We start from the raw sequence: 27,343 nt of genomic DNA on the forward strand, positions 1-27,343 counted from the left end.
AACTTGAGAAACTGCAGGACACATGGAGGAGCTGCTAACCAGGAAAGTGCAATAATAAAACAATGAATAGGGTGATAATGCAATGACAACTGCAATAGATACAAGATAATATCAACAAGGGAACTATCTGCAAACAAACAATAAGCATCCATAAACCTCTGGTAAAATCCTGGCCTTGCTTCTTCTGTTGTTGTTTAGTCGTTTAGTCGTGTCTGACTCTTTGGGAACCCATGGACCAGAGCACGCCAGGCACTCCTGTCTTCCACTGCCTCCCGCAGTTTGGTCAAACTCATGCTGGTAGCTTCAAGAACACTATCCAACCATCTCGTCCTCTGTCGTCCCCTTCTCCTTGTGCCCTCCATCTTTCCCAACATCAGGGTCTTTTCCAGGGAGTCTTCTCATCTCATGAAGTGGCCAAAGTATTGGAGCCTCAGCTTCACAATCTGTCCTTCTTCTATGATCTTCCAATTCAGCTCTAGACCCTTCCTAAGCTGAAAGCTTTTTGTAGTAATTTTGGCCTATTGTTGCATTTTCCAGGTGCAGAAGGGCTTGTGCTGGATTAGTTGCTCCTTTTTGTTACCTTAAGGCAGGGTGTCTGGAATCTGATGGACTAAAACTCCTGTTAGCTCCAGCAAACATAGCAAATGGACAGGAATGGTGGCAGATGCAGTCAATAATACCTGAGGGGCACTGTGGTAGAAACTCCTGAATTAATCAAACTTTATAGGTTTTTTGTATACAAAATATATCAGTTCATGGTATTGGTTACTTATTGGTCATGGTGGTGAAATCCACCATGGTGAATTTTTTATGTTTTAGTCATTTTTTGTTTTTTTGTTTTTTTTAGCGTTCCTTATGGTGCAATTACATAGTGCTGCAACTGACCCTTGGATTGGACTGAATGGTTGTAGTTCTAGGCACAGATTTGTATGGACAAGTGGAAGTGGAGTCTACTTTACAAACTGGGCCCGAAATTTTCCCAATTACAATGTAAGTCCTGCCTGCAAAGGCTTTCATCTCTCGCCCTCCCCCAAGATGAGAAATGTATCCTATATTCTATTCCTGGAACGCCTTCTCAGCATTAGCAACCCCAATTATATATATCTCTCTTCTGCCCCCCACCTACTTTGAGGGGCATCTACTTAGTTTATCTTTTAGTGCTGAAGTATCAAAAATAGGCAGGGATGCGGGTGGCACTGTGGTCTAAACCACTGAGCCTCTTGGGCTTGCCGATCAGAAGGTTGTTGGTTCGAATCCCCGCAACGGGGTGAGCTCCCGTTGCTCGGTCCCTGCTCCTGCCAACCTAGCAGTTCAAAAGAACGTCGAAGTGCAAGTAGATAAATAGGTACTGCCTCGGTGGGGTAAACGGCGTTTCCGTACCCTGCTCTGGATCGCCAGAAGCGACTAAGTCATGCTGGGCACATTACTCCCTCGGCCAGTAAATCAAAATGAGCTCCACAACCCCAGAGTCGTCCGCAACTGGACCTATTGGTCAGGGGTACCTTTGCATTTGTATCAAAAGTAGGCAGTAGAGTTGTAAACAGATTCTGAAGAGCCTTTATAGAAGTTGGTGTGAAACAACTTATATGCCAAATAAGGCATGTTGCTTTAATTGTGTCAATTAAATTCGGTCTGGAGGGTTGGAAACTTCCCCTCAACTCTCTCTGGACATTTTTATTCTGTTTGCATTCTGCCAGTGGATGAAAGATTTGAAGATAATCTGTCAATGCTTAGTTTCCTAGTTAGAGTTAACACCTTCCTCCCCAAAACCCACTGAAGCATTGCCATTCATTTCAATTGTACATTTCCTACTGAGTTGGGGAATTCAGACATTCTGAAGGGCATCTCACCCATTTCCATACACACTTTCCTTGATCTTCAGACCGGTAGGTGCTGCCACATCTTTCTCAAATAGCAATCACTTATATTAGGTCTTACAAGGATTCAGAAACATGCTGAGAAAGTTGCAAGAATCTGAGATGGCTTCTATTGTAGCATTTAAAATATTGTCCTGTCAGTGTGCTGGTGGGATGAGTTATTAGAATACCACCCACTGTCTAGGTAGAGTTACTGCTCCCCTTTGATGCTCACACCTGACAACCCTTTCCTTAAAAAGCTGTGGTCAGTCTTCTGCCAAGGCTACACCCACATGCCAATCACCTGGTGTCATTAGAGCAGGAAGAAAGGAGGATGGACTTCTGAAGCACTACATGTTGAAATCCTGGCAATCAGCTGACTTTCAAGTACCTTGACCCCTGATGCCATTGTGGCATCAGGTGATTAACCAGCTCCCCCCCCCCGCTACATTTAAACTCTACATTTAAGCCTGGCTGCCATTTTATTTTTTCCCAAGACTAGTTTTCAGGAAGTGTCCTGAATCCTCACTCTGATACATGGACTCCCTCTTGTGGAGGAGCTTGTGCGGAAATTTATCACACTGGGTACTCAGTGGTAATGTACTATTTCTGCCAAGACTTGAACTTAAAGGTGAGGTGGATGAATTGTCCTGCAGGAAGAGTGTTTGAAGCCAAGCTGCTTGTTGGAAACAGTATTGTATCAGGAAGAGTCAGGCATCATGTGAGCAGTTTTATAGCTGGCCCTGCTGACTACCCTACTTCTTGTAAACTTCAACAGGGCCCTCATCCAGAGCATGCATCATTAAAAGATGCCTTACCCCTGAGTAGGGTGCAGAGATGGGAGGCCTTGTGTTGCCAGACATGCAGTGCACCTTTAGCCTAGGGTTTGCTGTGGACTTGGCACCATCTGATCCTGGAATCACACAAGCAATTGTGTAGTCTGGATTGTGTTGAGTTGTATGATCTGTTAGCTTTCATCAGGTATCGTGAATTCACAGGCACCCTTAGTTGCAGCAATCTCAGGGTGTTTGTTGGACTCCACTAACTCCCTTTGATCCCAGGATACGATGGGGCCAGCCCCACCTTAGATATTTAATTCAGTGGTGGAGGCTGTTTCTTGGCTGGGTTGGGCAAGACAGTGATGAGAAGTGATGAGTGATGAGAGCTATCAGTGATGAGAACTATCCATCTGCAAACTTATTTCTAAAAAGATAGGATACTGTTTTCATCTAGTTTGAGAAGTACAAAAGGAGGGCTCTTAAGAAAAATCTATGACAAAAGGATTGCCCCCTACACAATGTAAGTGTTTTTATTCCTTAGGGAGACTGTGTTTTTATTATGCATGAGCCTCTAATGATGGCAGGAAGGTGGAGAAATGGACCATGTTCTGACAAGAAAAGCTACATCTGCCAAAGAAACACTGGTACATTTTAACTTTATTGATTACGGATGTTTGCAAGATGATTATTGATTACAGGTTAAGCAATTTTTGGTGTAGGCATTGGGTATGTATCCTAAATCAACTAGTCAGACTGCTGATTTTTTCTTTTTGGCTTGGTCGAACTTGGATTAAGGTTCACCCTATGACAGACACCCCCAAACTCGGCCCTCCAGATGTTTTGGGACTATAATTCCCATTATCCCTGACCACTGGTCCTGCTAGCTAGGGATGATGGGAGTTGTAGTCCCAAAACATCTGGAGGGCTGAGTTTAGGGGTGCCTGCCCAACAGAGTGATCCATCAGCTCGGGACAGGTGTCATGGCCCATCAGCCCCCATCTGGCTACTATCCCCTCCTTTATTGGGGTACCAAATCTTTTTAGCAGGAGGGTGTGGGGTCCCCAACACTGTCCCCTCCAGGCTAAGGATCCAACCCAATGCTTTACCCACCATAAAGTTGTGACAGTTGGTGATCACTGTCACGAGGTAGGCAGAAACCTCTAGACAGGCCCAGTTCATCAGCAATAAAAATTCCTACGTAGCGCCAAATAGAATGATGGAGAATCTCCATAGCTGGATCTTGAGCATGGCCTGCCCACTTACCTCCAGGCAGGACCAGAGGCTGATACATAGGGAATAAGGGTACGGGATCTAGTGGCAAACAAGCCAGGAACCACAATCGTGGCGCCCCTTTATGAATGACATGGCCATACCCACTAGCCTGCGTGTCATAGTCCCATTAAACAGACAGGCTCCCACCAACTCGCATGACCACAGGAGGACGATTTTGTCCCCCAACGGATGTGTGGGACAGGAAGAAGGTGCCCAGCTCAGCTGTGGTCGTGCCAGGCCACAAACCATCACTCCCAGGGGACTTAAGGTAAGTGGAAAATCTGCCAAAGAAACACTGGTATGTTTTTAGAAGAAAAGTAACAGAAAATTCACCCGGTGCTATACCAGCTGCACTGGCTCCCGCTGGAGTACAGGATCAGGTTTAAGGTGCTGGTTTTAACCTTTAAAGCCCTATACGGCCTAGGACCCTCGTACCTACGGGACCGCCTCTCCTGGTATGTCCCACAGAGAAACTTACGGTCTTCAAATAAAAACATCTTGAAGGTCCCAGGCCACAGAGAGGTTAGGCTGGCCTCAACTAGAGCCAGGGCTTTTTCGGCTGTGGCTCCAATCTGGTGGAACACTCTGTCACAAGAGACTAGGGCCCTGCGGGACTTGACATCTTTCCGCAGGGCCTGCAAGACAGAGCTGTTCCACCAGGCCTTTGGTCAGGGCGCAGCCTGACTCCCTCCTTTGGCAATCTTCACAGAACTTTAGCTTAACGGTTGCCATCAATTTGATTTTAATTAATTTTTATAATGAAATGTTTTTAGAATGTTGCACTATTTTATTGTTGTTAGCCGCCCTGTGCCCGGCTTCGGCTGGGGAGGGCGGGATATAAATAAAAAAATATTATTATTATTATTAAAATAGTATGTAAATCAGATTGACTTATGGAGACCAAAGGCAGTTTTCTATGTCATATCATTTTGTTCATAAATAAAAATTAGATGGCCACCTGTCTTTGTATTAGAGATTCAACAATGAGCTGTATAAAGAAAAAACTGCAGTTGTGACAACTATATCTTATAGGTGCATAGAAATGAACTCTTATGAGAGAGAGCCTCAGATGTGCACCTGCTGAGATATAACTTGGCTTTTCACCCCTGAAATAGGACTGAAAGAGGCATAAATTGAGTTCTATTTCTGTGTCATAATATCTAACCATATTCAACATGATAGGATTCTCCCATAATCTGTGCAAGTTCATTTGACCAGAAGAACAGAACTCCATGTGTACAGCTGTCCTCCTAAGTGTATTTCTTGAACCCACCTTGAATGACTGAACAGAGGTTTATTATAGGAAGCTAACTGAAGAATAGTTTCTTGAAGTCTCTGTGAAGAAATGAATGTGTTTCAAAAGGGCCTGTTGACTACATGTTGGGAATTTGGTTTGCTTCTATTGAGACTATAAAGGAAATATATTTTGATGCCTTATCTGTGTCATCTTGAACTAGAACTAGAATGTTTTTGTTGACATTTAAAATGTTGATTTTCAAGGTTTTTAAATGTTTCATTGCCAATTTTTAGTAACTTTAAGATATTAAGATGTATGTTATAACAATATTACAAAATTTTAGTATCCAGTGAAATAAAATATTTGTAACATATAAAGTCTAATCTGGACTTTGTATTTTCTCTTGATTGCTTTCCTATAGATCCTGCGTTATCACAGCCCGAAACAATGGCTCCAGCCTTTCGCCATATCCCTTTTGGGAATAGCAGCTACTCTTTCATTGCTCCCAAAATGACTTGGGAAGAGGCCAGGGGAAAATGTAATTCAGAACACTCAGAGCTTGCCAGCATTTGGAATCCCTACATTCAATCATTCCTATGGCTGTGGGTGTTGAAATATGGAGAGCCTGTGTGGATTGGTCTAAACAGCAATATGGTAAGAACTTGGCCAATCAAGCCAAGTTTGAGGCTCTTGTGTGCTGTGGCAATCAATCCAGGTGGGATACCAGTGATGGAATAACACCACAGTTTAAGAAGGATATTGACAAGCTGGAACATGTACAGAGGAGTGTGACCAAGAGGATCAAGGGCCTGGAACCATATCTTATGAGAAACAATTTAGAGAGTTGGGTATGTTTAGCCTGGAGGAGAGAAGACTGAGAGGTGATATGATAGCTAGCTTCAGATATCCAAAGAGCTGTCACACGGAAAGGGTGGGGCAAGCTTGTTTTCTTGCTCTGGAGGGTAGGAGAAATCAGCTGTGATTTCTGCATTGCAGGGGTTGGGCTAGCTGAGCCGTTGGGCCTCTTCCAACTCTATGCAATTCTCTGATTCTATTGAGTGTATGTGCAAGTGAAATGAAAGGGGGAAATAAATGATGCAGAATTCATGTTGTGGGAAACAAAGATTTTTCTAAACCAGCATGTATTGTTCCATGTGCATTTGGATTTTAGACTGGTGGGCACTACACATGGATAAACAACCGGAGACTGGCATATACTAATTGGGCACCTGAAGAACCAACGCAGAAAACAGCCTGTGTCTTCATGGACCTTGAGGGTCATTGGAAAACAGGAGCTTGCAATGAAACCTACTTTTCTGCCTGTGAGCAGTATACTGGTAAGCAAAGGAAGTATCTGTTTTCATGTGGAACATTACTTTCTAACTCCAATAAAGTCTCCATTTGAGCACAGTACTGAGATATGTGCTCTTGGCACTTTTGACTATTTTGTAAGGAATAAATGAGTAAAAAGTTACTATTTAATCCACCAGGTTAGAATAATAAACAAACAAAAATAGAACGGAAGCTACAACTAGCTTCCAAAGGAAGGAGGGGTAATGAAGTAGGGGATCTTTTTCCTGCTTTGAAATCCCCCTTCCCGAATGGTCTTTCTCCTTGAGTTTTTTTACTGTTGTATCTTTGTAATTAGCTGCCCTACCCTCTTGTGAGAGGAAGGGTAGAAAAATATAACAACAACAATACTTATAAATAATTTCCATTGATGCTTATTCAATCCCATTGAATGAGATTGATACTGAAGCAGATTGTCTAACCACATGCTTAAGGATATGGCTTGCCACTAAGGATACAACAAAATTGTGTTCTACTAAACCGTGCAGACTGATCAAATGGTGAACTGAGCCTTGTTAAACAAATTTATTCTACTTTCAGAATATACAATTCTGACCACAGTAACCATCTTCATCCAGATTGCGGCTAAGTGTCTCATTATTTCTCCACACCCACACCCACCATGTGGGTGTGTATTTCAGATTCTAGGTGTTGCTTTATAAAATCACCTGATTCTGCTCAGGCCAATTCCCTGACTGTCCAATTCAGCTTGAGGGGTGGAGTTCTCTTCCCCCTACCTTCACTTCTGTTCACTATTCTGAATTTTAAAAATGACAGTAGTGGCCGACATTTGCCAGCATGGTAAGAGCATGGATAAAGTCTGCCAAATTATAAACCAATTGGTCCAGGGGTTTTTACGCTAAATACCTTGATTAAAGTTTGCTTTTAAAAATGGGATGAGGGGAGAGAGAGAAAATGCCTACAACTGTTTTATGTTTATTTGGGACATAAATTTGTTGGTAAGGTTCACCCACCCTGAGGGTAGGAATCCTGTCACATTGCAGAACAATAACTGCAGAAGGATAGTGGCAGCTGTTACAGTTCGGGTGGATAAAAAAAGAAATGGTTAATCTCCCCTAGTGTTTTGTGGACAAATTGGCCTGAATATGGGAAACATGGAAGTCTCTGGGTAAGAAACCTGCTATCAGTCCAGGGGCTGTTTTCTAGGTACTTTTAAAGCTGATTTTTTAACCTTCTAAATATTTCCTCTTTTTTTTAACAATAACCATCCTGGCAGCTAACAAGAAATACAGAATCAATTCTTTATTCAACCCATCTTCATTTGGCCCATCTCCAGGAATGCCAGTGAGGGAATTGCTATCAGTCCTTGCTATGTTATTAAATTAATTTCTGGAAACACTGTCTTCCAAAAAGCTGCCAGAGGATTACACTCCCACCATAGGTGGAAATACGCATCTTTTTTGCAAATGTCTAAAAATGACATGTTACTACCCTTCAATACTATTTTTTTAAAAAAAATTATTGACAGGAATTGTGAATGTAACAATTTAAATTTGTCCCTTTGGTGTGTGTGTTCAATTTAAAATTCTCTTGTACTTTCTTCTTTGTTTCTTTACTTCCTAGATGTTACAGAATTATATGTTTTTGATTAAACAAATAAAAATAAATATTTAGATTTTAAGGGATGGAAAAACTAAAGGATTGGCTTTCCATGTAAAACCATCTTCTCTGATTAAAGAGCTTGACCTGTCAATCACAACAGAGCTCTCTCTCCTAGTCGCCACTTCACTCTGGTGTTTGCTCTCCCTTCTGACATTATCTGACTCTGGCATCCTGGTACACTAAAGCAGTGGCTTTCAACCATTGCGTCGTGGCACCCTGGGGTGCCTTGGATGATGGTCAGGGGCGTTGCAGGCATCACTGGTCAATGTCCCTCTTTTCTTCCCTCCCTCTTCTGATGCCCTTTCAAGTCTCTGCCTCCCAAAGGCTTGTGCAGCTGTTTGCTGCAGCAGCCCTGGCTACAAGCTCCCCAGGCGAATCATGCCTCTGGGGCTGGCCAGGGGGTGAGGGTTGCCAGGAACTGAGCCGGCCTTGGAGTAAACAAGCAATTGGGTGAGGGAGCCCAGCCAGCCAGTCCAGCAGGTGCCAGCCCTTGCTGTTGGGAATGGACAGGCAAGTGTGAGGCTGGGCGGGCAGGTGTTGCGCTGGCCTTTCTTATGCATGCTGTGTGCAAGGCCTGCCTGGGAGCTGAGGGCCCGGTGCTGCCACTGCTGCTTCCCAAGGTAAGGTGCTGGCCTCACGTTAAACTTTGGCCAGTCTCCACTGGGCCACTAAGCCTGGGGGCACCCACTTCCCAGGCCCCTGTGGGGGTGTGAGGAGGCACCTCTCTTGGGGGCAGGGCGTGGTGATGGCTCAGAGAACAGGGATGTTGGCAGCTGCTGCCCAGAGGACTCCCAAGGAGAGAGGGGAGAGGAGAGGAGGCTGAGGGAACACTGAAAAAGGGTGAGAGGCTGCCAGCTCTGCAGGCAAGGGGTGACATAACTGGGATCCTGCGCCCCCACAGGGCTGCCACAGAAAGAATGTACTTGGTCAGTGGAGACATGGACTCAAAAAGGTAGAAAACCTCTGCGCTAAAGGCATTACAGTGGTACCTTGGGTTACATACGCTTCAGGTTACAGACTCCGCTAACCCAGAAATAGTACCTCAGGTTAAGAACTTTGCTTCAGGATGAGAACAAGAATCGTGCTCTGGTGGCGCAGCAGCAGCAGGAGGCCCCATTAGCCAAAGTGGTGCTTCAGGTTAAGAACAGTTTCAGGTTAAGAATGGACCTCCGGAATGAATTAAGTACTTAACCTGAGGTACCACTGTAGTAGGCACCTGTCTGTAGCAGTTCATTTAAATGTCTGGATTGCACAGTGGGGGTTCCCTGCTTTGACATGTGCAAATTCATACAGATCCCATTTCACATTTATGAGCCTAAGTTCTCTCTGAGATATCGTGCTTTGCTTCATGATTCATGATTTCTCTGAACCTTATGCACATCGCTAGTGTTTATAGATTTCTAAGATGCCTGTTCTCTTTTTTGAAAGAAAAATATGTTCTCCGTAATAGGTACAATCCCAACTGAGGAGCCGCAGCTCCCAGGAAGATGCCCTGCATCAAAAGAAGATGGGAAAGCTTGGGTACCTTTTCGGGCTCATTGCTATCAATTCTACTCTGGTTGGTATGAATGGCCAGCAGCTTTCTTCAAATGTGCTCAGTTAGGTGGGTATCATTTTGAATTAGATCACAACATGAATTTTCCATTCTAGTTAGTACGGAAAGCCAGTGTGGTATGGTGATTACCTGCACTGCAGTTCTCTCCTATACTTCTCTCCAGAAGTAAGTCCCATTGAGTTCAATGGCACTTATAGATGCCTATGTAGATATGGGATTTTAGCCCTGGACTTTGACAAGAGAGGCAGAAGCTCAAATTCCTGCTCACCCAGAAAGCTCACTAGATTACCATGGGGCTTTCAGCTTAGTATATCTCAGTTGCAAGGATAAATTGGGAAACATGATGAGCCCAGCGTCTCATCGTAAACTCTCATTGGAGGTAATGTATGATGAAAATGTAATAAATGTAATAAATTACCAAACATATACAGTTAATGGGCTGACACTAAAGAACTGTGTGGCTATTTTCCTTTTATGTGCAGTTAGAAATACAGAGTGAAATATGTTTTAAGTATTGGAGTTCAGGATTTGTGAACCATCTAACTTGCAAAAATGACATTCATTTTAAATAAAATAAAAATCCTTCCAGTAGCACTTTAGAGACTAAGTTTGTTATTGGTATGAGCTTTTGTGTGCATGCACACTTCTTCAGATACACTGAAACAGAAGTCACCAGGCCCTTATATATAGTGAGAGGGCGGGGAGGGCTATGACTCAGAAGAGTGGTGGGAATGGGTGGTTGGCTGATAGGTCTGGTAAACCTGTTGATGACTGTTAACAACTGCAATTAGTCTTAGAGGAAAAAGCAAAGGGTGAGATGGCTAAAATAGCTTTATCATGTATAGTGAGATAAGATGAGAGAAATGTTTGATAGTATTACCGCATTTCACCACATAATGGTCACCACCGCATAATAGTCGCATCCCCTTTTTTGGACCCCGAAAATGGTCCCAGAGCATTCCTTGCATAATAATCGCTGGGTAACTACTTCTGAGGCTCCTCTAGGCCTGAGGCCTCTTCCTTTCCTCCTCCAGCTGCCGCCACCCCTGTTTCCCTCATACCTCGCCAGCTTGGCCATGAGCTCCTAGCAGGAGTGGAGCGAGTGGGAATGTTTCTTCCCACTTTCCTCCTGCTGCTTTTTTATCACTGTTTCAGTGGGAACCGATGCTGGGGATGGCTGGGACATGTGGGCTGAGGGAGATACGGCGGGCACTGGCAGGCTTGGCCACAGGCACTGCTGTCACCACTCAGTTGCTGTTCCCATGGCGCTCCTTACTGGAACTTCCTGTCTAAATTTGAATGGCTGTTCCGCTCTTGCAATTCAAAGCATAGAGCGGTGACTATTGTTCACCATAGAGATTCTGATAGATGAGCGATGCTGCTGCACATCAGTAGGCTGGGCAATGGAACATATGCCCCGGGTGGCTGGGGAGGCCCTGCCAGATGGGCAGTTTATTATTATTACTATTATTATTTATTATATGCACAAGGAGGGGCTTCGCTTTTTACAGAAAGGTATGCTAGTGTCTTTCTCTGTGTTTTCTCTCCCCATGGTCCCGATAACAACAGTTATTTTGTCTCCAGCTCGTGCTTGCCCTCCCCATGCCATCGGCCCAGCTCCTCAGATCCATCTGCTGTTGTCCCCATTTTTTCCTTCGCATAATGGTCACACTTTTGTATTTCCCTGTGTAATAGTTGCACACATACCCTTTTGGAATGGAAAAAAGCGGCACCAAAAATGTGACCATTACACAGTGAAATACAGTGTCCTTAAAAGTTTTTCTTAACTATTATTATTGGGGAAAGGAGCTAGGTTACAATTATTCTTTTCTACTACAACATTATGCAATAGGATAGCAATTACAATCATTTGAAAGAAAAAGATATACACTTTCTCTAAGGTATCTAGAACCTTATATTGTTGCCAGTACTGCACAGTGAATCATTGGTCATACTCTGTTAGGCAGTCTCATATTTTTCAAGGGGAAGACAACTTTTTAATGAGCTAACTTTACTCCTCTTCTGTATCTTAGGTGCCACCTTGACTTCGATAGTAGATTTAGCTGAACTGCATTTTTTGATGGATCACACTCAACAATTATTTCGTGATGAGTATTGGATTGGAATGTTCAGAAATAACGATGGTGACTGTTTAACATTCAATATTTAATGTATAATATATTATTAATGCAAAAATATGTTCAAACATATGGCATTTCATTTTCATTTTGGTTTTTGGAAGTAAAAGAGCTCAGCAGGAATAACTGTTAGCACAAGCAAATGATACTAGCAAATTCACATCACCTTGTATTTATGAGTCTGCTTGGCATACATTCAGGAAATTCACCAATTTTCTGTGAGTTCTTTCATGGCATGTGCACTATCTTATTACCCCCTGAAAAGTGAGATGATTTGCTCCCCCACCCCCACCCCCCGTTCTTTACTCATCTCCTATCACAAGCCATGGAAGAGAGCTGTCTGGAAATTCAAATACCTGCATCCAACCAAACTCCACTGGGAATAATAAAAGGGTTATATGTGAAAGGGGGCAGCTACATAAAATGTGGCAAAAAATCAGTTTACCCAAAAAAGATGCCAAAAAAGGTCTGCTTGGTCAAGTTCTTTGAGCATCTAAATGATAGCAATCAACAAGAATTTCAACTAGATAGTAAATGGTAATAAAGGAAGCAAACCTCCTTTCAAATCTTTAAGCCCTGTCCCTAATCACATCCCTTTTAGTTTGATTATTGCTCTGCTATCTGCCCCAGATGTCCCTCTGGGCATATTGGGAATATAAACATACCCAGTTGAAGTGAAGGACACGAGGCAGGAGTTGGTAATGCAGGTGAGCTGTGCATAAGCAAGCTGCCAGCTAGCTCTGCCGAGGCTCTTTTTATTAGCACAATATGCAAAACCAGTCAGATACATTTTGGACTGTGACCTTTACACATCTTCCAATCCCAAGATTGAGGGGTAGTACAAAGTTATTTTGGCACCTGTTTCCACCGCGTCACTTTCCCCTTGAACAATGTATGACGAAGGAGACAAAGGTCACAGACAGGGCACGGCAGACTACTAAGAAAGTAAAAGGTTAGATAGAGGGCATGATGTTTAGACAGCTGCGGTTTGTCTGAGGATGGAAGTGTGCTCCACACCCGGCAATCATTCCTTCACCCAGCTCCTTTAAGTGCTCCTTCTAAGACTTGATTTAGACTCTGTTATCTCTCAGAAGACATGCTGAACTAAATCAAACAGGAATTATTGTCCCATATCTCTGCTGAAGTCCTTTGAACTGAGATATGAGGCCTCAGACCTTAAGGTATCCTGGACCCAAGTTGTTCAGGGTTTTGTGTATCAACATAAGAATCTTGAACTTGGTAGTATGGGGACCACTTATATGGCGCTTTCCCACAATGAGGTGTGTCCAAAGCAGCTTACAGCAAACATTCAAAATCTTGAAATGCAAAGCATTGGAAATTCGAATATACAAAATGCAGAACATGTCAGTAAATTCAAAAAAACAAAAAAGGAACAATTTGGCAAACATAGAATAAATTCAATATTACAAAAGGCTTAAGTACCAACACACAAAGCAAAACAACAATAAAGGTTCTTTTGCTGGTCTTGCTTCACTCCAATGAGGCTTAAATACAGTCAGAGCAGAAGGGTAGATGGCATATAGCTGGTTCCAAAAGCTCTCCTCCAGAGGAGGGTGACAGCAGCAAAAGGCAAATGTTGGGGAGCACAATGATGGTAAGTCTCTGGGGGCATTGGGGCAGTGGCATAGGAAGGAGGGTACGGCAGGTACAGTCCGCCCTGGGTGTCATCACTGAGGAGGGGTGACAAAATGGCAAAAATATGTGTTTTTAAAATAAATTTTAAAGAATTGGGCTCACAAGACTTAAAAAAAGAAGAAGAACAACTTCTGCACCCACTACACACCCCTTCCTATGCCACTGGTAGCTAGGTGAGGTGGGGGCACTGGGCGGCACACCACAAGGCCTGCAACGTGCCTGAGCCATGTGTTTCTCCTGAGGGGGAGGTGGCAGGTGGATTGCCTGCAAGCTCCACACTGCTTTTTTGAGCAGTGCAGGGCTTGCGTCTCCCCACTGCCTCTGCCACCCTAAAGCTGAGGGAGAGGCTGCGGAGAGGCTCCACGCAGCTGTCCTGCCTTGGCTTGCCCTGCCCCCATGGTAGCTCACCCCACCCCCGGCTGCAGGACGCGTGCGCCACACCAGGCACCCAAGCTGATAGCTACACCGTTGTATTGGGGGTGGGTTAATGCTGCCCAAAATCACTGAGATCATTAGTGCATTCATTGTTCTGATATGATAATGGTGGTAGCTTGCACATTTTCAAAACTGCAAACGTTTGAGAGGAAAAGCAGTCAGTTTAGTTTTAAAACATATTTTCATATCTGAAGGCAGCCCTGTATAGGGACGGTTTTTAATGTTTGACGTCTCACTGGGCTTTTATAATTTGTTACAAGCCGCCCAGAGTGACTGGGGGAACCCAGTTAGATAGGAGGGGTACAAACTACTATTACTACTACTACTACTACTAACATTATTGTTTTTGTTAATATTGTCTTACACTTATTATTCTACTGTTTTCCATTTCATTATGTAATTTACTTATTTTAATAAATAGGAGAATGGATATGGCAAGATAACACTGCACTGGATTTTGTCAATTGGGACAGTGAAAAGCCCACAATTGATCCTGACTCATACCATTTTAAATATGAGAAATGTGTTTTCATGGACAGCCAAAATGGGAAGTGGTTCAGGAAAGCATGCCACTATGAAAAGGGATATATATGTAAAATAAACAAAAGTAAGTCTTAAATGGTTATTAGACTTAATTTACCTATAATTCTGATTCAATATAGTAGTTTAATGATGAGTAGAGCTACTGCTTAGGACTTTTTCCTATCTTGGCATTTTAGCAACATCCCCCCCCAAGCTATCCTTACTAGCATGTTCTCAGCATTCTTTGTGGCAATCTCTCCATACATATACTGTCTACCATCCTTTATGTCGCATAAGCCACTTTTCATCAAATGGAGGCTCTGCTTTTTGTCTTTACCGCTCTTTGTCACTTCCTACTGCCTGTCCAGCTTCTGGCAGACCTTACTGATGCTTCCAAATGTTGACACCCAAATAATAAATGGCAGAAGTGATGACAGAACCAAAGCTGAAGCATATTTATTTTTTGCTCCTAATAATATGATAGCCTGTCTTTTAAATATAATAATATTATTAACATTTGATAAATACCTAATAATAAATGTTCTCCCCCTTTATCATTTACAGTCCCTAGAACTGTGGAGTTTTTATAATTCATAATGTTTTTTTATAAATCAGTCCTTTTCTTCAAGAGAGAATATAATTTAATAGTTTCCACACTGACAGGTTTAAAGTTGAGTTTATACTTGATGCTGCTATCACAGGGATTTGGTGAGTGCACTAAACATTTCAGATTCAATGCTTGTTTTACATTTTTTAATAGTCAGGTTTTGTATTGAAACATCAGCATTGGTAATAAGCACTAGTAAAGAATCATGCCTGACTTTTGGTTTTGTATTTTGCTGTGATATCTATAATTTACACAGCAAGCATATCTTTTGTTTTATAGTTATTGAAGAGATGACAGCTCCTTCAAAAATGCCTGGTAAGACTCTTATTAAAATAACTAAGTTAAAGTGTTAAGCATCTACCATTGGCAACAGCAGGTGGGTTTTTCCCTTAAACAATTTATAAGATTTTCTATCAAAAAGAGTAAATCCAGATTAATGGGGCCAGAGGAAGGAATGCAGGCTGACATTCAGGTGGACACTGCAAAGACCTTGCAGACATCAGGTCATTTCCCCTACTACAGCTCAGCTCTCACTCTTTGCTCCCCATTTGTAATGAGAATGGTAACCTTATTCTAAATCATGGAAGTCTCATAAATGGTGCAACTGAGGCCGCAACAACCTCTCTGATCAAGATCAAGTCATTACTCAGAATGGTGGGCATGCTGATCACAATGATTCTGAGTTGTTTCACTACTATTATGTCATTTTGCTTGGAGGGCTGCCACTCCCATCCCCACCCCGGTAGCAGTCATGTCTTTTGTAGCAGGATGGCAGGCAAAAATCAACAGCAGAACCTTCTCTCAGGGTAATTCCTACCAGATATGTGGGCACGAACTGGTTCTGCTGGCTCTACTGGGGAAGAAAGGATGGCAGCTCTTTTCTGGTGAAGAACAGATACTAGGAAGCAGGAGAGGTGGAGGATGGGAGAGAGATCTTGATTTAATGGAAAATTCAATAGTGTTGCATGTGAAAAGTGGGGCGGGGGGGGAGAGGGTAAGTTCCTCGCTCATCTGCATATCCATAAAACAATGGTATCCTGTTAAAGTTGTAGTGCAAATTGCCTTGACATTTGGGAATCGTTCAGCTGCACTGAAATATCCAATGTCTTTTGGGTTGGATTCCTTCAGAACCTGCCAAAACTCTTTTTTAAAAAGGGCCTTTCTTTTTCTACTTCAAGGAGAATCAGAGCAGCTCTCATACACACACAGGTTCTGATTCCACATCAGTTCAGCTTTTGCATCTCCTTCCCTCCCTGCCCCTCCCCCCGTCAGTTGGCCATTTCCTTGGTTTGTAAGCTCACAGCAGACTATGCTTAGGTGAAGCAAACAACACCAGGGATGTGTGACTCTGTTGGGTTTGGTTTCTTTCAGCTTCTCATTTTTCCATCTTAAATTCATTTCTCATCATTCCCCCACCCATTTGCATTCACGGGGTTCTGAAAATTCAACATCATTTTAGTGTGATTTTTTTTCTGAGCAAAAACATGTTTGTGTGCAATTTTCCCCAATATAAACATTTTTACAAAACAATTTCGCTAAATACAATGCATTTTTGTATGTTATTTTAACTGATATCTGTACTCCTTACTCCAGTATATGCATTTTTGAACATATTACTTCACAGGATAACTGGATTACAAATTTCAGGCAGCTGAAATTTTTTAAAGATGGCTGTTTTTCAGTTTTCATATTGTTTTAGAAAGTGTGAATTTGGTGGGTTTGACATTAATTTATCCCTTAACCCTAAATACCACCCAGCTGTCTTTCTTAGTCATACAATGAGATAGTCATTGGTTATAGTATAAAGTACTTACTGCTCTCTCTGTGTGTATGAAATACATTTTTTCCTCATTGGTAGAGCAAGAAGACAGTCTGGCATCAACACATGGCAGAGTTCTGAAGGCGGTTCTCCCGATTATCTTCCTCCTCCTCATTGGTGTGGGTGTAGCAGCCTATGTTTTCTACAAAAGAAGAGGCAGACGACAAGAGATCACTGGTAGCATTGACAACCCTATGTATCACGACAAAGTAGTCATTCTTCCAAATAAAGATTCAGAAATGGGTGAGGATGAAAAAGAGGGAGATTAACAAATGTGTAACTCTATACGCATTTCCCTGGGAGTAACTCAAATTGAGCTCACCAGGACCATTGATGGAAATTAATTGTTCTAAGCTGCAATATGTAGTGGTACTTCCTGTGACAAGACTCATGATGTCACAGTGTAAACATGATTATTACTTAGTGAAAACAAATGTTATATGAAATATTTTCAAATTAAAGATTACTTGACTTGAAAAACTAAGTGTGAAGATTCCTATCTTACTTCAGAGCCCCAGTCAGTCGCTTATGTTCAGAGCCACCTGCTGAGCTCTTCCCCTTTCAAGGTTAGGGTTCATCTCATCCCTGGGTACTTTCTTGTTGTTGTTTAGTCGTTTAGTCGTGTCCGACTCTTTGTGACCCCATGGACCAGAGCACGCCAGGCAGGTTTCCTTATTTATCCTTCTGCCACTTAGGCTACCACTGGTTTGCTGCCCCAGACTTTACAACCCTATTTCCTCTCTTCTCTATTTCCTGGATCCTTGGTAATGCTGGCAATCCCCTCTTATTCAGCTGTAACCTCTCCTCCATTAATTCACCACAGGTAGTGCCCCTTTCTCTTATTCCAGTGCCAGTCAGTATCCTATTCTCATTCCTTTCCCGTTTACCACGTGGTTATCTGCTTGTTCCTCCTCCATTTCACACTCTCTCATACACAGGGCCGGTTGGAAACATTTTGCTGCTTGAGGCGAAGCTGGTGCTGCCCCCCTCCCTACCAAAGCTGCCTCCCCGCTGCCACCGAAGCCACTGCCTGCCACTATTGAAGGTGGCCAGGGAGAGAAAAGGAAGCCCGAGAGGAGCAGGTCGCAGCTCAGGAGAAGGAAGGGGAGCAGGCAGCTGAGGAGGAGCAGCAGCAGGCAGTAGCCAGGGAGGAGGAGGGCAACAAGCTTAGGAGCCAAGCAGCACACTCCTTGGGACCCAGATCTTCTACCCCTCCTGACTGTTCCCCAGCCAGCCACCTGAGGCCACTGCCTCACCGTGACTCACACATTCCCTTTGCTGGCCAGTTCTCCCTTGCCTTTGCACCTCACCCCTTATTTATCTTGGAGTAAAGGGCTGCATTGCTCTGGAGATTATTTTGTATTAATTTTCGTCCCACCTTTCCTCCGAAAGGAGCCCAGGGTTAAAAAAATAACCAAGTACTAACACAATAGTTTTAAAACAAAAATAAAAGTGAAATGAAATTGAAAAATGAATAGGAACAACTAAAACATACATAAGCAGCTTATTAAGATTTCACTCAGTAGGGGATGTTAATAGAATTACAAGAAAACCAGAAACAGGAACAGAAATTGCTGAGGTTGCCTTACTTATCCCACGCCCGGAGCAGAAATCAATCCAGCCAATATGATCAGTATTCCCTACTGTTGTTGTGTACAATCCGCAAAGGACAGACAACTGATTACATCCATTTGCATTGTGTTTCCTTTGCATTAAATGAACGGGGTGGAATTACATAATGCCACCAGAACGTGCATAATTAATGTAAGTTACATAATTTTGGCACAATAGGCAACAGGACAAAGTTGCAATCAATGGGATAAATGTCCAGAAAGGACAGGGGCAAAGCATCCATACACAACAAACTCATGTCCGTGTATGGAGACCTCACTTAGACACACACACAATGTGTTCAGAGGGGTTTCACATATCTGGAAATCCCTGATGAGATGTTCATATAGCATTTCCTTTTTTCTGAATTAATTCTTCTGAATGATCTAGTAGGATCCAGAGCAGACAGTAACAATGTCTGCAATGAAGAAGTGACTTGAACAATTTTTCCATTTTTTTCTAGGAAACTTCTGAACATGACAGCACGCTTTCACTTCTCTTTCTGCTTGAGTCACATTTTTTCAGTTCTCCTTTGGGGCAGGGGGCGAGGGGCTAGGCATTACTTGGACTGCACAAGACACAAGAGCAGCCCCATGATCCTCCCCACCTCCTCCGCACATGTTGTTCTTTATAGCTCGTGCCCTGGCGTTATTTCCTGCCCCTGCTCCAGAAATAGGCATTGGCTGCTGCTGGCGAGGACAAGAAAAAACACTCAGCATGATGATGCAGGGGAACACAGAGCACAGCAAATTAGTTTCTACAGAGGTGGAGGCGGAGATATCAATGGAGGAGAAGGCTGTCCATAGCTTCTAGTCCTGATGTTTATATTGCTTCCAGTATCCGAGGCAGAAGACCTCAGAATGCCAGCTGCTGGGGCCCGCAAGTGGGAGAATGCTGTTGCACTTTTTGTGAGCTTCCCATAGGGCTTCACCATTTTGAGAACACAATCTGGACGAGATAGGGCCAAGCCTTTGGTCTAATCAAGCTTGTCCTTTGGGAAGAGGACCTTTACATACAGTTCTGCTCTGCCAAAGTTCTGTAATGAGAAGGAGACCTTGGGAGCAAACCAGCCCTACCATTGGGCAAAGTCAGTTGATCACCTTAGGTGGCAGATGTTGGAGGGCTGTGGCTTGTCATTTTTCCATCTTAAATTCGTTTCTCAACATTTCCCCACCCATTTGCATTCACAGGGTCCTGAAAATTCAACATCATTTTAGTGTGAAGTTTTCTGAGCAAAAAGATGTTTGTGTGCAATTTTTCTCAATATATTCCTCTGCCTATTCGTCTTAATTTAATTTCATTGTACACAGGTTGTACAATGACAATAAAGGTGGTATTATTATTATTATTATTATTATTATTATTATTATTATTATTATTATGCCCCCTGACCACCATCTTCCCAACTGGAAGATTGGCCCACTCTGCTAAACTAACCTGCTGCATAAGGTGAAGTCCAGGATGCCAGTCCATTGCCACTGTTGAAGGAAAAGTCAACTGCCACTCCAGTCTGCTTCTGGATGTGGAATGATAAAGAGCAGTAGTGCAGCTAATTGAGTTTAGACCCTGGTCTTAAGGGGTCCTCCTTTTAGATTGCAATTTTCATTACTTCAGTTCTGAAGCACCGAATCAGCATCTCTCCCCCACACTCCTGGCTATTCCATTATTTACAGCTGCTTCCATATTCCTGATTAGTTATAGCAAAACAAATCAAAACAAACACATTTGCCAATCATAATTTTACAAAAAAAGAGAGAAATACTAAGAACACATGCCATTCTGCATTTTAAACTCATTTAAACTGTAGTACTTTCATGACTACAGGAATAAAATGCAGTTAGCTTCTGCTGCCCCAGAAAGGATAATATATTTTGTCCTGTCGGGGGGAAAGGTGGGGTATAAATAAATATATAATAAGCATATATTTTAAAAGCAGAAGTAAAATGAGCCTCTGCAACCATGCTGTCAGTGGCAACCTTGACTATAAAATGTTTTTTTTTAGAAACAATGTGGTTTAAAATTGGATGGGGGAACTGTCTGTTGAGATTCCTACATTGCAAGGGGGTTGGACTAGATGACCCTCAGGGCCCCTTCCAATTCTACAACTATGATTCTAAGAATGTAGGATACTGTGTTGATCATTGTCAGCCCTCTGGGTTCCAGCATATCTATATCATGGCAGGTGCTAATGTGCTGTTGAGTGAAAGGCAGGCAAGGACACCATTGTACACCTACACCAAAATATGAATTTTGTGAGTGGTTTTAAGGTCCGTAGCTAGAAAGTCTGGTATAAAAGTAATAAAAAAAATTAAAGAAATAGTAAAAATGAAATTTAGTTCTCCAGAAATATGAAGAAATTCATCAAGGCATTTCAACTATTGGGTGTGGTTTTGTTTTTTTTAAATCCTTCTAAATGTGAAGCTCCATATAAGACATTAAATGTGAAGTGCAACATATTTATTTGCCTATTCTCATTAGAAAAAAGTGTCAGCAGTTATGAAGTAAGAGTCCTGTACATGTATGGGTTATATAGCCTGCTACCCTCCACATATTCTACAGTTCTTGAAGATGCCTGCTGACTTCTCCCTGTAGCCAAGAAAGATTTCTTTTATATCAGTGGCTCCCAACCTTTAAGAGTCAAAGGACCCCTTTAAATCCCAAAAAATTGAAGGTTGCCAGGAGGATCTTCTGGCCCCGGTATACTGTATTTAGATTAAGTCCACTGCTGCATTTGTCAAAGACAAAAAATTGCAGTATTGCAAAATTTGGCTTTGTGTACATTATAACATGTCAAACACAGAAGTGAAATTTTCATTCTGCCTGGCTCATTTATGAAGAAGTAACTGAAAAGCAGCAGACTCTGATTTTTCTTTTTTCCATGGGATCTGTGTGGTAGGTTTGGTTGTGACCAATGCCTTCCTTTTTGCTCCTAAATCTCTTGGTCCTCATTCAAGTGACTTTTCAAGTACCAGGTAAGCTCCACTATTGTTACTTTAGTAAGTAAAGGTGCACCTTCAATAAATTTAACTGTTTACATTTGAATCATCTTCTGGAAGTTAATGTTGCATCATTAAAGTTAAATCCATGCAACAGGAGATACAATGAGAAGTAATTAAACATTGAATCTGCTTATAGCAATAAAATCAGGTTTAAATTACAATAACATCACAGCCAACATCATTTTGAATGTAATTTACATCATGAGTTTTTACTGTTACAAGAAAGAATTTGTTCTTTCTACATGCAACACGCCTCTGCATCCTGTTACTTTCTTTTTCACTATATAAAAGTGAACTGTAAATATAAGAAATGCATCAACAATAACATTTTAACAATATTAAACAAGAAGAATATCTGACATATTTATGTACACACAAAAAAGGCATCTTTAGTTGTTTCCATTGGTGTCCTTTGCACTGACCTAGAGCTCTTTGATCCAGTGGAGCCTTTTGTCAGGAGACAATATTTGCCATTCCTCCTTCCTCATGTGTTTCCCAAGCTGTGCCAAGAGGTCTCCCAAGTCTCTGGAGCAAATTGGGAGGAAATACATGGTGCAGGAGGAATGAGGAATTGCCAAAATATTGCCTTCCTCCCTGTTTTGCTAACAGAAAACTGCAGGATCAAAGAGCCTTCCTTCAGAGTGAAGGATCCCAATGAGTGCATTCCTTGCGCTTTAGCAAATCTAAACTACACCTCTTCCTCATGAAAGGAAAGCATCATATCCTTACTGTTCTTGAATATAATGTGATATTTCTCAGGTTATTTATTGGTATGGTTGGAGTGTTATAATCATGCAGGCTGTTAGCCTACATGACTGTTTTTACTGTATCTATTGGGTAAGAATTTGTCCTGGTGTTTTTTATGACTGTTGATACTACGTTTAGGATACTGTATTTCTCATGTCTTATGTGTATTTTTTTTTAAAAAAAGAAATCACCATCAGACTAATTCCTACTGATGGGCAGTATAGCAAATGGTTTTAATTACATAAATCAATAGGAAATCAGTTGGTCACCACATACTGTGGGCCATAGAAGATGTCTTGGTGTTAATAAAAGCAGACAAGTGGGGAATATTTGGATGAGATCAATGGTTTGGGTAGGCAAGAGGAGCTAAACCTTTTTCCTGCTACACATTTGTCCAAATCCTCCACCAAAGCTGTTTTTAGCCATGGGGCAGAGGAAATTTTTTCACAGAATGCTGGTGCCAGCATATTATTCCCTGTACAGTGCAGGATAGGGGTGGGTGGCAGGGGGACAAATAGCTTCAGGGCACTGATGTGGAAGGATAGGTGAACCTGCTCACCTCTGTTCTCCAGTCCAAATTGCCCCCAGCCCATTATTTTAGCAATAAATAAATTTTAAAAATAACAATTAGGAAGATTCAATCTCAGATGTCTTGCATCATGTCTAGTTTGGCACTCAAAAGGAGTGAAATATTTTTTTAAAAATTCATTTTTTTAAAAGCTTTATTTATAAATGTATGGGTTTTTTGTTTAAAAATGCAGTATTTTGAGACTAATCAAATGATTAAAAACTTATTCAGAATAAAATAAACTGCAAACAGGATTTGGAAGAAGGACGTCAAAGTCAATGTCCAGGCTAGGAATTAAGCAAGTTATGGACCTCTGATAAATAAGACGCAGCACTGTAAAATGCAGAATCAACATGAGAGGCGTTTCTCTGTTTGCTCTTTCAATCTTATTGCCTCTTGGTGTTATCATCCTGCCAGTGGTTGCCATGTTGGAAGCTATGTGGAATTTTGTCACCATGTTCCTATAAATTTTCCTCTCTTGATTTTGCAGAAAGTGACAGCTTTCTGATACAAAATGTAAACCTCAAGCTTTGTATACAACCTCAGAAATCTCGTTCCATCATCCTGGTCAACTGCGATGAGGATAATGAGTGGCAACATTTCAAGTGGGTTTCCGACGACCAGATTTTGAACATGGCAGTGAAATTATGCCTGGCAGTGCCTTCCAAGTCAAACCTGGTTGCACTCACCCTCTCCCCCTGTAATGAGACGACTGAACTTCAGAAATGGGAATGCAGAAATGAGAGCCTCCTTGCACTCAAACAGGGGGATTTGTTTTTAAATCCCGAAGGTGGCCAAAAAAGTCGTCTTATACTTTCTAAAGTAGCCACCAGCAAGAGTACCTGGAAGATCTATGGAACGAAAGACGGCTTGTGTTCCAAGGGCTATGAAGGTAAAATGAGAGAGTTAATCCTCTTTCTTTAGATATTCAGTTGGTGTATCTGATTCCAGCACGTTGAATCCCCTACATCTGGGACCCAAAATAGGTATGATGCAAATCACATAACCATCAGTCCAGACTCCAGCTATATCAGAAGGACAAAATAGGATCTAAAGGCAGAGTACTAAAGAAAGTGGCTCAACTTAAGCACCAACTATATATATAGTCAGGGAATTAAAGATCAAATTGAAAAATTAAGCAGCTAAAAAATACCCCCTTCATACAAACAATAGCTTTTAGATGTTAAACATACCTTCATATATCTGATATAAACATACATATTACTGACAGGTAGCCGTGTTGGTCTGCCATAGTCAAAATAAAAAAAATCCTTCCAGTAGCACCTTAAAGACCAACTAAGTTAGTTCTTGGTATGAGCTTTCATGTGCATGCACACGAAAGCTCATACCAAGAACTAACTTAGTTGGTCTTTAAGGTGCTACTGGAAGGAATTTTTTTATTTTATACATATTACTGTTTTATAATATTGTTGTTTTTATGGATTTCACACACAGAGCCCAATACTTGATTGCTGCTGACTGTTGGTCTGACTGGTTGATGTCCTCAAGTGATGGCTGGGCAGTCAGGAGGGTTCAAGCTTTGGCTAGGTAGAAGCTGGACCAACCAGGATGGGCACCTGAGTGGTGGCACCTTTGGGATCTTAGTACCCTTCCTCTACACTACTTTCCTAACCCTGTCTGGAGACACCAGAGGCTGACAATTCATTCCACATAATGGAGGAATTGCATGCATTTATTCTGCGTACATGCAAAGGGATGGATGCTCAAAATTCCACTGAGGTGAACATGGAAGCCTGTACACACAAACAGTGCATATCTGAGTTTACATAGAGTCCTATAGAGGGCTTTGTCTTCATTATTTCGGCTTTATTTGTGTTTGCCTCTCAATAGTGTTCAAAATTATTCCAGCCTAACATGATCTGTCCAATGTTCGTTTAGCTCTGTATACCATAGAAGGCAATGCCTTTGGAGCCCCCTGTGTGTTTCCATTCAAGTATAAGAATAAATGGTATGCAAAGTGCATAAGAGATGACGATGAAAATGGACAACTTTGGTGTGGAACAACAGCAGATGTGAATAGAGACTCTTTAAGTGGATATTGTCCAGTAAAAGGTAAGCACTTAACAATGTTTTGTTTGAGCCTTTACTATGTAATAACTGCTATGTAATTTGCTGCTTAGAGAAATGTTTAACATACAAAAGGAAAGGGAAGCTGTTATTGTTGCCTCATCTTTACAGATTGTGCAATTTAAGAAAAGAAAATGTGGAAAGAACTTTTCCTTTGCAAGTCAGAACAAAATGAATTATCATTAACATCAGGACCCCTACAGGATCAAGCCTCCAGTTCTTCATCTAAAAGGAACAGAGATAAGGATGTAGTCCAGTTCAGGCCAAAATCAAAGCATAGAGCAGACATGGGTCCTTCTGGCCTGCAGCCAGATTTCACCTGACTCCTTGGTCCTCACAACCATCAGCTGTTCAGTGGGGAGCAGCTGAGAGGCAACTGGGTTTTGATGTTGAACAAAGCATGCAGTTTTCCAGAGGCAAAAAGACTAAAACAGAGGGGGAACCTGAAGGTACAATTTGAGTGGAGCTACTAAAATTTTAACAGATGCCTCCCTTTCTATGGGGAATAGGTCTCTCTATGTGATGGTGGGTTAAACTAAGTGTTTGTGCCTGAGTCCCTCCCAGTTTGAGATCTGTCCAGTGGTGGCTCATGCAGTGAGTGGGGCGGAGGCCATGGTGTCCTCCCAGCAGAAGTGTCAATGGAGATGGGGTGAAGCAAAACAGCAGTGAGGTGGGAAGAGCTCTGGACTGGTGCTGGCCATACAGGTGCAGGTACATTCATGCATTAGGTATGTTAGGTATGGATGTTTACAGGGAGAAAGCCAACTCATCAAGACTATCCTGGAACCTGAAGTCCTGATTGCACACAGGGTTTCCAGGTCCTGGGGAAGCACAAATGGTTAGATAATCTAGGTATGTGTAGATAACCACACCTAATATGTGAATATGCTTTGAGTATTCTTTGGAAAATTCAAAGAATCTAGATCATTAAAGAATCAAATATATCTCAGCTGTAGAATTAGCTTAATTATGGGTGATTTGAAGATTTGACACTCAAGTTAACAATGCTTACAGATGACCATAATGAATTCTTCTGGACCAGAAACCATTGGACAGGGGATCTCTATCAGATCAATTCCCAGTCAGCTCTAACATGGTACCAAGCAAGAAAAAGTTGCCAGCAACAGAATGCAGAATTATTGAGCATCACCGATTTACATGAACAAGCATACCTGACAGGTAGGACATAACAAGGCATACCTGAAGAGGCAATCAGTGTCTTGTGATACTTTGCTAATTAGTCAATACTGTCTTAGCTCTAAGCATAAATTTCATGAAAATTATGGAAAGTGCCTTTCTACTCCTAGAATATCTTAGGATGTGTACACACACAGCCTTAAAGTACATTTGCTGCCTTACACAGATGACTTTTTTGTGCAAATCATCACCTTCCTATTGTTGGTATATTGTTCTTTTGGTGTTTTAAAGTGCCTTTTGGTTGAAAAAAAATGTAAAATATACTTGGAGAATATATAGTAAAATACTTTTGAAACTCTACATTTATTTATTTTGGTGCTGTATGCACCATGTTATGTTCTCTTTTAATCAGTGGAATACAATTCTGACGTTGTTGTTGTGAACAAAAAGCCATAATCTTACATTGTCTCTCACTTTCCCAATACTTTTAGACATAAGACCCATGTGTCTTCAAAAACTGTACAAAAAGCAGAAATTCATTGGTTGAAACTGATGCTGGTTGAAGCATTGTATCGGCATACCAGATGAAAAGTTTTTTCTGATTAATTTCTATTTATGGGGGGGGGGTCTGACATCAATATACATCTCCTAGCTATATAATACAGTTTAATTGATTTTATTTTCCATGAATAGGATTAATAAATGGTATACCTACTTACTACTGGATTGGTCTGAACAGCTTGGATCTTGACAGTGGATGGCAGTGGATTGGCAACCACCCTTTCAGATATTTAAACTGGGCTCCAGGTGAGTGAACAACTATCTGCCAAATCAGATCAATACTGAACAACATTGCTGCCTAATATTCAGGCACAAGTGCCAAAAATTTGAAGGGATTTACAGGAGGTTAGACTATCCAGAATATACTATCTAAAGGAATTAGTTTTGAATAATCATGCGGCATTTAAAAACAATTCTTTGTAGCCTTCTTGTAATGATTAAACCAAATAGTTTAACTTTCCCTAAAGTTCTTGTACCATGATTCTGAGAAGATCTGGCACTTTCTGTCCATTCAGCTTCTTCTGTTTTTTAAGAGCTCTGTAGGAGACAGCAATCTTTTAGTGCACATTCTCCCATCACAGTGTTGAAGTGGTAGGGGAAATGACACTTAACAGAACATCAGTTCGTGCCATAATTCTTAAAGTAATGTAATTGCCCTCCTCCTGCATAGAATATGGAATTGTGGTGTAATTCAGTAGTCACAATCCAGTGAAAAGGTACCTAAACCCAAACAGAGATTTCCAGCTATCAGGTAGATCACAGATTATGCACACCCACCCACTT

General features: G+C 41.7%; 2 protein-coding genes across 2 annotated transcripts in view; both read left to right on the forward strand.

Annotated features, from left to right (window-relative positions):
• LOC309515442 (macrophage mannose receptor 1-like) overlaps positions 1 to 17,329 on the forward strand; it is a 54,578-nt gene extending 37,249 nt beyond the window's left edge. The window contains exons 22-30 of the mRNA XM_082193242.1: positions 848 to 990; positions 3,177 to 3,279; positions 5,566 to 5,798; positions 6,316 to 6,481; positions 9,568 to 9,720; positions 11,706 to 11,816; positions 14,323 to 14,508; positions 15,310 to 15,344; positions 16,885 to 17,329. Of these exons, the coding sequence (XP_082049368.1) occupies positions 848 to 990; positions 3,177 to 3,279; positions 5,566 to 5,798; positions 6,316 to 6,481; positions 9,568 to 9,720; positions 11,706 to 11,816; positions 14,323 to 14,508; positions 15,310 to 15,344; positions 16,885 to 17,118 (1,364 nt within the window). The 3' untranslated portion in view covers positions 17,119 to 17,329. The remainder of the gene's footprint in view (positions 1 to 847; positions 991 to 3,176; positions 3,280 to 5,565; positions 5,799 to 6,315; positions 6,482 to 9,567; positions 9,721 to 11,705; positions 11,817 to 14,322; positions 14,509 to 15,309; positions 15,345 to 16,884) is intronic.
• Positions 17,330 to 21,265: 3,936 nt separating this feature from the next.
• LOC309515423 (macrophage mannose receptor 1-like) overlaps positions 21,266 to 27,343 on the forward strand; it is a 39,631-nt gene continuing 33,553 nt past the window's right edge. The window contains exons 1-5 of the mRNA XM_082193194.1: positions 21,266 to 21,432; positions 23,265 to 23,666; positions 24,674 to 24,847; positions 25,877 to 26,041; positions 26,693 to 26,806. Coding sequence (XP_082049320.1) covers positions 21,372 to 21,432; positions 23,265 to 23,666; positions 24,674 to 24,847; positions 25,877 to 26,041; positions 26,693 to 26,806 — 916 coding nt within the window. The 5' untranslated portion in view covers positions 21,266 to 21,371. The remainder of the gene's footprint in view (positions 21,433 to 23,264; positions 23,667 to 24,673; positions 24,848 to 25,876; positions 26,042 to 26,692; positions 26,807 to 27,343) is intronic.

Source organism: Podarcis vaucheri (assembly GCF_965113315.1).
Source record: "Podarcis vaucheri genome assembly, chromosome: 12".
Lineage (NCBI taxonomy): Eukaryota > Metazoa > Chordata > Lepidosauria > Squamata > Lacertidae > Podarcis > Podarcis vaucheri.